This window comes from Saccostrea cucullata, unplaced genomic scaffold (genome assembly GCF_032062105.1).
Source record: "Saccostrea cucullata isolate Sc308-1 unplaced genomic scaffold, CSIRO_AGI_Scuc_v1 ctg18918, whole genome shotgun sequence".
NCBI lineage: Eukaryota > Metazoa > Mollusca > Bivalvia > Ostreida > Ostreidae > Saccostrea > Saccostrea cuccullata.
The window spans coordinates 1-11,277 of NW_026933961.1; the positions used below are offsets into that span (position 1 = coordinate 1).

At 32.4% G+C, this 11,277-nt stretch overlaps 1 protein-coding gene and 1 long non-coding RNA gene across 4 annotated transcripts; one reads left to right on the forward strand and one right to left on the reverse strand.

Annotated features, from left to right (window-relative positions):
* Positions 1–1,125: 1,125 nt before the first annotated feature.
* Positions 1,126–11,200, reverse strand: LOC134239695 (cytochrome P450 1B1-like; the record flags this gene model as incomplete). The annotated part of the gene is made up of 5 exons (XM_062721853.1): positions 11,124–11,200; positions 9,267–9,365; positions 8,663–8,753; positions 8,366–8,521; positions 1,126–1,328 (listed from the first exon to the last, which is right to left on the reverse strand). Coding segments are annotated over exons 2-5 (508 nt in total), but the record flags the coding sequence as incomplete, so codon positions are not given.
* Positions 1,596–6,861, forward strand: LOC134239694 (uncharacterized). Of its 3 annotated transcripts, XR_009986273.1 has the most exons (4): positions 1,596–1,879; positions 2,805–2,874; positions 3,814–3,958; positions 6,767–6,861. It is a non-coding gene; the product is annotated as an uncharacterized LOC134239694 (long non-coding RNA). The 3 variants fall into 3 exon arrangements; XR_009986272.1 differs by having other exon boundaries at positions 1,596–2,466; positions 2,809–2,874; positions 3,814–6,853; XR_009986271.1 differs by having other exon boundaries at positions 3,814–6,853.
* Positions 11,201–11,277: the final 77 nt, after the last annotated feature.

The window sequence follows — 11,277 nt, forward strand, 5'->3', positions numbered from 1 at the left end:
TAGACCAATTTTTCGGTCAGAAGTCTGAAAAATATTCCCGAAAACGGACTTGAAATGTTAAACATTCACCATCCGCACATTCAGTACAATTATTACAGTGTATGCCTTAACGACGTTCGATCCTGGTATTTAAAGTCTTAAACTTTTTTTGCCAAGTATATTTTTAGTTTCTACATACATAGCTTAATTAAAATTCAAATCAAAAAATGGGGGTCAATATGCTTCTTTTGGCGCTACAGTACATTTAATATGACCTTTTTGCACTGAAATTAATGCCTAATTAAAAATTACATCTTCCACGTTTTCCCCCCAATATTTTTATCCAATTAAAGCAAGAAACAAAATGGACTCTAAGTCTATTTAAAAAAAAGACACTTTAAAATTGTGACTAAGAAAAAGTTTCAAACTGCTTCGCATAATCAATTATTTGACCTTTCTGCACTAATAAAAAGAGTTTTTTCTGGAATTGAAAATTTAATAAACGAGAAAATTATTTTAAAGTCTTAAACTTTTTCTGATTTTAAGCAAATAGGTCAAAGTTATTTTGAATATTTAGAAAAGAACATCAAAAGTGGAGGTATATGATGTAAATTTTCAGATATAATTAAAAAGGTGTCAATTTTACGTTAAAATTTACAAAATTTTTTCCCGGATTTTCAGAATATATTTACTATATTTGTCACACTTTGTTGATAGAAGTCAGGAAAAAATAATTCAATAGATATTTCAGAACAAGCAAAACACATTTCACTGCAAAAAACAGCTTTGCGTGCAACCAGCATGAAAAAATAGGAATCCAAAATTAATAGTACTGTTTTATTTCAAAAGGGGTAAAACTTATCATTTTCGTCTGAAAAACCTTCCGCCACAAAATATAGTCCCTAGCTTAATTCTACCTGAATAGAATTTAATCGCAGTTTTTTCATTGAATATAGTTCAATTTGCATTGTAGAATTCAGATTTGATGTTAGAATTTTAAAATAATGCAAAATTTTATAAATAAAGGACATGACCAAAATCCACTCAAAATCGCAGGATCGAACGTCCTTAATTACTGAGCCGGAACACCTCCAACATAAAATTAGAATAATATAATTTCAATAAAGTTATCAGATATGTACTCACTTTTATCCAATGAACTTTTGTGTTCTTCTAAGTAGCCATAAAAGATGCGTAATAGATTGTTTACCAATTTTAAATAGTGGCAATACTTTTGTGAGGGCCACAGTTTCTCAAAAATAGGATAGATATCCTCCAAAAACCCTCCTCCAAAGGTCTTATTGATCTCATCAACTCTCTGAATAAAACTCTCTATTTCTTCGTCTGTTCTACAATAACATGTTTTATTTCATAAAACCTTGACTTTATCGATAGCGAAAACAATACTCAGTAAGAATGTTAGTTATGATAGAAAATGAAAATGTGACGTGTAAGTATCAACTGATCTAGAAAAGAGGAAATAAAATATATATTTTAAATCTATAATATCGTCAGTTTTGACTATATATGGAAGCATGTCATTTACAGGTCATTTACAGTAAAGGTATACAATAATCACATTATTAATTTCTGAAACTTAATAAGAAACGAAAATAATTCATTTAAATGCTATTTATGTTCATAAATAATTTTATGCCCATTTCTTGTGTATTGAAAGTGGGACAAGCGAGATAACTCTAATACTTTTGTTCGGTCTTGTTTTTGGAACAGCCTCAGTATATGATTGAGTACAATCAGTGGCAGCGCCATATTTGTATGGAAATACAATTTTATTTTTGAACAAGCAAGTTGGCTTACAGCGTGTCCAGTGCACAGTTAATACATTTGATGGACTTCTCGTGGTGTGATCTTTTGGATTTCCAAGGAATTCAGCACATTTGTAAGTGTTAAAAGACGAGACTTGAAATTCGGTCCTGGCACACGTGGAAGGCCTACGTGCGTTCCGATTTTTCATCATTCGTAACCTGTGTTGTCCCAACGATCATTGTTTTGTACTGTGTTCTTCCTTCATCAAGATGTCTGTATTAATATTTGGTGACTCACACATTCGACGCTTATATCATTATGCGAGGAATCAGAGACAATTTTGAAACAATTATATTTAATGTACAAAATGTAGCGATCTCGGTCATTGGGATTAGTGGGGACAGAATAGGTCGAAGTATGGACATTAGAGTGCTAGAAGAGGAGATTCAAAGGAACCGACAACAGAAGCTAACTTTATATATTGCGGGAAACGATATCGATCAGCCGCAGGCTGATGAGGATTCGGTTAGGGAGATTGTGTCAAAAATAATGGCAACATGTGACTTGTTTTTAAACCGGTATCATTTAAATAAGATATATGTGTGTCAGTCGTTACCAAGATATTCCACCAGACACTGCCGAGTTGTTTTAACGTTATATAATAAGTAAATAGTCTTGGCAAATCAACTTTTAAAAGAAGAAGTTAAAAACAGAAGGCAGGTTGTGTACTGGAAGTTAAAGGGCTTAAAGAACTCTGTGGTGAATAACTTTTGTGATTAGGGCAATCAGGGGTGCTGTGATACATAGTACAAGTGATAGCTAGATAAATAGTTTGTATGTCATTTAGCCATATAACAATTATGGTTAATTTGCATCTTAAGTTTATGAAACAGGCAATACATCTATATGTACCTTAGCCTTAGTACCCTAGTGACTTAGAACATCTTACAAAACGGGTATTAATGATTTAAAAAAAAAAAAAAGCTTATTATGCATATATGACACAATGTTATACTTTCAGCAGTTTTCTGTTTAATCACATATTAGATGCATTGTAGAGAGCCAGTCCAAGAGTGGGAAATACAGAAAGGGACCCTTGTGATCAAGCATTTATTTTTACTTAGAACAGTAAGTCTGGAAACTTTTTCTACTGCATGAGTTGCAGAAGAGCCTGTGATAATTTGCCACATGTTCAAGTATGAGTGGTAATTTTGCCACATTACTGAACAATTAGTGGTATTTTAATGTATTACAGTTACTGAATCTTGATAATTTTATCAAGTTACAAATGCGATAATTCTATCGCTCTGCTTTAAAATAAGTGATAATTTTATCACGTCTTGATCAGTGCTGAATCTTGATAATTCTATCAAGTTATAAATGCGATAATTCTATTGCAATTAGTGATAATTTTATCACGTCTTCAATAGTGCTGAATCTTGATAATTCTATCAAGTTACAAATGCGATAATTCTATCGCTATGCTTTACAATTAGTGATAATTTTATCACGTCTTGATCAGTGCTGAATCTTGATAATTCTATCAAGTTATAAATGCGATAACTCTATCGCAATTAGTGATAATTTTATCACGTCTTCAATAGTGCTGAATCTTGATAATTCTATCAAGTTACAAATGCGATAATTCTATCGCTATGCTTTACAATTAGTGATAATTTTATCACGTCTTGATCAGTGCTGAATCTTGATAATTCTATCAAGTTATAAATGCGATAATTCTATCGCTATGCTTCACTAGGGATAGTGAATTAATTAGTGATATTGCAATGGTTTCTTGATACATTGTGTAGCTATATTTCACTAGTGCACTGTAATTATACAGATTGTTTTAAGATTTAAACAATAATTGGTATAAAGAACTACCCTAGAGTCAGGTCTAATGGGTAATTTTATCCTATTGCCTGATATGGACTAATATTTGGATGAGTAAATCAACAATAATTTTGCCACATTAATCAAAAGCTGATAATTTTATCAGTCATAGATAGGTTGAATTCTTGACAAGATTTGTATAAATTAGGCATACATGCTAACATCCATTTACAGAGATGAGTACCGGTAATAGGCCTACAGACTATGGGGTGGTTACAAAGCCAGTTAATTTACAACAAGAGGAAGTCGCAAGTGACACTCCAACAAGCAACAATCATTCAAGCCAATTAGAAGATGGCAATTTTACCAAGTAATTCAGGTACTAATTAACAAACAGCATCTAAGGAGTTATCGCTTAGCGCAGGGGTTAAGAATCCCAGTATCATTAAGCCATTGGGTCTCGGTGTAGATTCTAAGATAAAAAGCAAAATCTGGGGAAATGAATTTGTTGATTTGGAAATTTGTTAGGAATCAAAAATAAGAATAATTATAAAGGCTTTGAAATCAGTGAAATCTTAGAAGGGGAGTGTGAAATAAAGCCCAAAAAGCAAACATTAAATTCAGAAATCCATAGTGAGGCATTGGCTATCAGTTTGGGTAAATCCAAAGTAGGTCTAAATTCTGGGTTTCTGGTATTCATAATCAATTCAAATCTGTTCAATATCAGGAGGTAGAAGATGCAGTAGGTTGAATGCGCATATATGAGAAAAATTGCGGGTTGTTTAAATTGGATATTCAGAATGCATATAAAATTGTTCCAATACATTGTTCAGATTGGGAATTGTTGGGTTTTACTTTAGAAAATGAATACTATTTTGACAAAACTCTCCCTATGTGACTTAATTTTTCTTGTCAGTTATTTGAAGAATTCAGTACTGCAGTACATTGGGTATGTGAAAACAAGTTAGGCTTACATGGGAGACTAGTTCATGTTTTTGTTCAAGGATATTGGTATTCCAATTAAGGAGTTAAAAACTGTCCTTCCCTGTGCTTCGCTTATATGTTTGGGTATTGAGTTGGATTCTATTTTGATGGAGTCATGTTTAGCACAAGACAAGTTAACTAAAGCTAGACACCTAATACAAATTCACAAGTCTAAAAAATCTATAACATTACTAGAGTTACAGTCTGTAATAGGTCTGTTAAACTTCGCCTGTTCAGTGGTCATTCCAGGACGCCCATTTCCTAGGCGGCTAATTGATCTGTTAATTGAGTTAACTCAACCTTTTCATCATAGGAGATTGAATAAGGAAGCTCGAGCGGATTTAAATGCTTGGGGATTGTTTTTGGAGCATTTCAATGGCAAGTCACTGTTTTCATCAGAGCAATGGGACAATTCTGACTCATTACAATTGTATATGGATACAAGTAACATTGGTTTCTGTGGTTATTTACGAAATCAGTATTTTAGTGGTATATGGCCTAAAACCTGGAAAACCTATCATATTACAATAAAAGGAGTTATTTCCCAGTGTACTTGCAGTTCAGCTTTGGGCAGATCAGTTTGAAAATTGATGTGTTATTATTAAAATTTTTTTCACGGATAATGATGCTGTTGTGCACATCATCAACAAACAAACCTAAAGTAAAGACAAATGGTTCTTGTTTGTCGTTTAGTAGTGCAATATTTTAAACACAATATTTTATTTCAAGGAAGACATGTATCGGGTTTAGATAATGTTTTAGCTGATCATCTTTCTCGCCAGCAGATTCCACAGTCCCTACAAAAAATTTCCTACAACAACCCTGTAGCATGCCATAACAACGAGGACAATCTCAAAGTTTAGAATCAATAGCTTCAGATCTAATAAATCAGTCATTAGCAGCATCAACTCATAATACTTATCAAAGGGCAATTGAATATTGCCATTGTTTGGTGTCATCATTTTGCTTTGCCAAGGAAAGGTGTACCAGCAAAAGCAGAAGCTTAAGATATCATTTTGTTTATAGCTTATTGTTACTGGCAACCTATGTTTCAGCATTAAGTATTCAACATAAGATAAGGAATATGAAAGGCCCAACTTTTAGTGAAAAAATGTTTACAAGGTTACAAGAATAAGACAAGCTTAGTTGACCCTAGGTTACCTATAACACCAATCATTCTTAAACAGCTGATAGCTTCTTTACAATATACAACGAGTTTATATTTTGTACAGGTACTTATGAAAAGTGTGTATTTAGTGGCATTTCACTGTTTTCTTAGGATTGTAATTTACAGCTTCAAAAGACAGAAATTGTCATTTATTGACAATACAATCTGTACATTTTTTAGAAAATACTTCAGACTGCCCAGTAGGGTTGGAGTTGACTATGAAAACTTTCAAACATGGTAAAGGTCAATCTTACACTGTGCATGTGAAAAATGACAGCAAAGATAACACAATATGTCCTGTTCAGGCCCTATGGACATATTTTCAATTACGAAAACCAACTTCTGGTCCTCTTTTTACTTTCATGGATGGGTCACCGGTGTCACGGAAATATTGTACAGATCAGTTATGTTTGCCATTAAATTGGTGTGGGTTAGATTGTAAATGATATAAAGGTCACAGCTTTAGAATCAGAGCAGCAACAACGGCTTTTTCCAGTGGAGTTCTAGAGCAAAAAATTAAATCAATGGGGCGGTGGTTATTAGACGCTTTCAAAAAGTACATTCGAATCCCCTTTGTAAACCTTTGACTGCTCACGAGGTGAGGTTGAGGTAAAGAGTTATGACCATGGTGACAAGAGCATCTGGTCAGATTATAATTCATGACATTTCAAATCTACTTTGAGTTGAGTTCCTATAAGATAGTGAGTAATTTGTTAACTTTTTTGGTTGATTGCAATCAAGTGTTTTAATTACTGGTGTCACAAAATTATACCCAATCATGGTGACAAGAGCATCTGGTCAGATTATAATTCATGACATTTCAAATCTACTTTGAGTTGAGTTCCTATAAAATAGTGAGTAATTTATTTGGTTGATGTCAATCAAGTGTGTTAATTACTGGTGTCACAAATTATACCCAATCATGGTGACAAGAGCATCTGATTGTAAAATAAATATCAAACCAGTAATAGAGAATATGAGGGTTTGGACAATTGTCAAAATATGTGAACAAGTGTGACACATTATCTGTTTCAGGAAAGAGGACATTGGCTTAGAAAAACAGTTTCAACCATGATGACAGGAGCATCTGGTTGTATCAAGTAGTAAAGTTTTGATGTAATTATGCATCTATAAGTGTGACACATTATCTGTTTCAGGAAAGAGGACATTGGCTTAGAAAAACATTTTCAACCATGATGACAGGAGCATCTGGTTGTATCAAGAAGTAGTAAAGTTTTGACGTAATTATGCATCTAACAAAGTGTGTGTACAATGCATAATAATATGGTATTGTTTACAAGAGTTGAAATACTTTCTTTGTATGTAATGTGTTATTTTTCATTGTTTGTATCCGGTTTGTATGAATTTTAGGGATACTTCTATTGTAGTAAGATTAAGACTCGCACTAGGGTTGGGTGGGGATTACTGCTGATGACAGTTCAGATCTGCCTGTCATTGGCAGTAAGTGGCATTTTTACCTTACCCCACCTTTGATGTAAAAATTTTATACAGTAATGTTTTGATCTATTTCGAAGTTGCATGTAGTGATATTGGTATCACTGCAAGGTTTATAAATGTAAATCTATCAAACTACATTTTCATTTTTGTAATAGTTTTACAAAATTGTCATTTGGTAATAAATGACCTTTTTCAACTTCAAACGGTGTTGTGTTGGTATCAGATAGTATAATATTACATCAAACAGAGCAACCTTTAGTGCGAGTATCAGGAAGATGGGCATAAATGCTATTTATGTTCATAAATAATTTTATGCCCATTTCTTGTGTATTGAAAGTGGGACAAGCCAGATAACTCTAATACTTTTGTTCGGTCTTGTTTTTGGAACAGCCTCAGTATATGATTGAGTACAATCAGTGGCAGCGCCATATTTGTATGGAAATACAAATTTATTTTTGAACAACCCTCCCACCTCTCCCTAATAGTTAAAAAATTATAGTGTTCTTAATTGATGTGAATAATTTGACAATATTTTTCCATATTTCTTTTTTCAGTAGGTAAGGCATTTTTACCTTACCCCACCTTTGATGTAAAAATTTTATACAGTAATGTTTTGATCTATTTCGAAGTTGCATGTAGTGATATTGGTATCACTGCAAGGTTTATAAATGTAAATCTATCAAACTACATTTTCATTTTTGTAATAGTTTTACAAAATTGTCATTTGGTAATAAATGACCTTTTTCAACTTCAAACGGTGTTGTGTTGGTATCAGATAGTATAATATTACATCAAACAGAGCAACCTTTAGTGCGAGTATCAGGAAGATGGGCATAAAAACGGTTATCTAAAATTAGATATGGTTATTTCATTTTAGACATAGTGTGTTAGATACATATAAAATAAATGCATTGTTGTAGAACCTTTAAGAGTAGAAACTCATCATTTCAAATATTTTTGTCTTAATATTTCTTCACTTTACGGACTAAATAAAGTGTATGCTGTATTTTTCTGATAGTACAATAGGCGAAAAATAGTACATTTTAACAAATTATTCATACAACCGACACGCACCAACCGTAAAGTAGATAATCAAATTTAAAATGAGATGTTTTCCTACCCCAAGCTTAAGAAATAAATTGCTTTTAAAGAGCTAAAACAAACCTCAAAACTTACCTCTGTCCAAAGCATAGAGTAAAAAGAATATGGAACTGAATCTTGTTCAAGTATTCTTTCGGTGTTATGGGTTTATTTTCGGCTGACATTCTCTCCATAAACTTAATCATATTCTTCTCAATTATTTCATCCATAACCTTGCTCTTTAAAAAGTTTCTGGAAAGGAAAACTTCATTAAAATATCTCACAAACAATATTTCTTAAATATACAATATGAAATAGGTTTCAGAAAAAAAATCTTTTTTGCATTCTATGGAAAAGTACACATATAACTAGTTTGAATATGAAGAAGGATGCCTTAATACGACACTGGCCACTTTACGGTTTATCTTCAAGGGTTCAGAGTATGGAGGAAATGAGATTCCACTGCCCTCTGAGAAGACCTCCACTGAAAATAAAATGACATATATGGAGATATAGAAATAGAAATAGTCCATTATACAATGCTTACATTGCAGCAGAGCAAACGAGAACCTCTAAAGCATCAAAGGTTAGCTACAAGGATTAGGGATCAGGCAAAACATTGATTCATTTTTAGGGAAGAAAATTATAACAAGCTGCAATACCAAAAGATTTTTTTCTACTTGATCTCTATTGCTTTTATATTTTTTACAATGAAATCTTTTGTAAGCATAAAAAGTTGTTTTCAATAGAATACATTTTCTATTTTTGATTGCGCCATTTCAGAAAGTCTGTTCAAACTACGTGCATTTTGAAATAAAATCGACATATTTAATCGGCAATGTTAAAATATTCGAGTATGTAATTGATTAATAATTGCTGTTGAACATTTTTTTTTATTGGGGAGTTTGCTTAAAGTTGAAAGGTTGATGTTGTATAAACCTGATACTAAGCAAATGTAAGCACATTTCTGAAAAAATATCAAAATTAAATATTTTACGTGATCGCAAGGATGGTCTTCCCGCGAAATCTGTCTTTCTTTTAACAAGCGCCTCCATAGCTGTGTCATAGTCATTAATGAAAACAAACGTCTTCGGACCTGTGGATTTCAAAAAAAAAGCAATGTATTTCCATCATTCATGAATTTTAATAATTACACTTATATTGCTCTACTAGGCCATATTTCAAAAGAGACACAGCCCTCTCCCGGCCGATTGCAGATTGCTTAAAAATGTCCAAAACTTTTCTCAACAGACTGGAAACAAATATTCTAATGCATTTCGAAAACAGAAACAAAGATTCACATTAAGTATTAAAAATTTCTAGGGAATTTTTTCCACCTACCTAACAAACGGACTTTTTTCAATCTGAGTCGAGAGATTGCAAGCAAACATTTAAGCATTGAATTCATATTTTTGGCTGTCTTCGGTCCTATAACACACCTGGCCGTGCCGACAAATTGAATACCGCGCGTTAGCGCGGTATGATAAATTTGTCGGCACGGCCAGGTGTGTTATAGGACCGAAGACAGCCAAAAATATGAATTCAATGCTTATATTTACATTCTCTAATTTTCCTTCTTCATTATTGCTTATTTCGTTAACATTTAATGTGAATTTAGCGCCCTTCAAAACTATCGTGGTTAATAGACGTAAGAGCCGTTTGTGACGTCAGATGACGTTAAGTGACGTTACAAAGTTAAATTACGCAAACAAACATTGCGATTAAAAAAGTGACAAATTAATTCTTAACGCACATTACGTTAATTTCGACGTTAATTTTTCAGGGTTGTAGTTTTTCATTAAATTGAAATAAAACATTTTACATTTTGGTGTTTCTAGAGCATTGAAAATGCATATAGTTCCTACTGTGTATTCTTACGCACGGTGACAAGGTTTCGCGTGTGTTATAGAAATTTGAACGTCGTGGATTTCTAATGGATTTGATAAGGAAAATTATACTGAATGTAAATATATGTTTTTAAGTTGGGCTTCAGGTTGAAATTATTTTTAATCCATTAAAATTAAAGTTTAATGGAAAAATTGAACAAGTTAAGTTTAAAATACTGGGTTTAGTAAAAAACATTTTATATACTTTCTTTTAAACTTTAATTATAAAGATATATGTCTAAATGGTTCTTTTGTATTCCGTTATATTGCCTAATACAAGCTAAACTGAAAGTACCTTTAACTTAATTTAATTAAGCATTGAATTCATATTTTTGGCTGTCTTCGGTCCTATAACACACCTGGCCGTGCCGACAAATTGAATACCGCGCGTTAGCGCGTTATGATAAATTTGTCGGCACGGCCAGGTGTGTTATAGGACCGAAGACAGCCAAAAATATGAATTCAATGCTTATATTTACATTCTCTAATTTTCCTTCTTCATAATTGCTTATTTTGTTTACATTTAATGTGAATTTAGCGCCCTTCAAAACTAACTTGGTTAATAGACGTAAGAGCCGTTTGTGACGTCAGATGACGTTAAGTGACGTTGCAAAGTTAATTTACGCAAACAAACAATGCGATTAAAAAAGTGACAAATTAATTTTTAACGCACATTACATTAATTTCTAAGTTAATTTTTCAGGGTTTAGTTTTTCATTAAATTGAAATAAAACATTTTACATTTTGGTGTTTCTAAAGTATTGAAATTGCATATAGTTCCCACTGTATATTCTAACGCGCGGTGACAAGGTTTCGCGTGTGTTATAGAAATTTGAACGTCGTGGATTTCTAATAGATTTGATAAGGAAAATTACACTGAATGTAAATATTTACTTAATATAATATCTAATGCGGAATGGTGCCTTATCCAGAATAATTTCTAATTGATTGTTAAAATATTTTCTCACCAAACTTCAAACGTAGAACTGGTCCGTAGTGTTTGGATAACTTTACAACTTCTCTGTGATAGAGTGGGTTTGTATACACTAAAATGAAAATATCGATTATTATATAAATATATTGTTATTTATTATACATTTGTTATAAGAAATCATACATTAC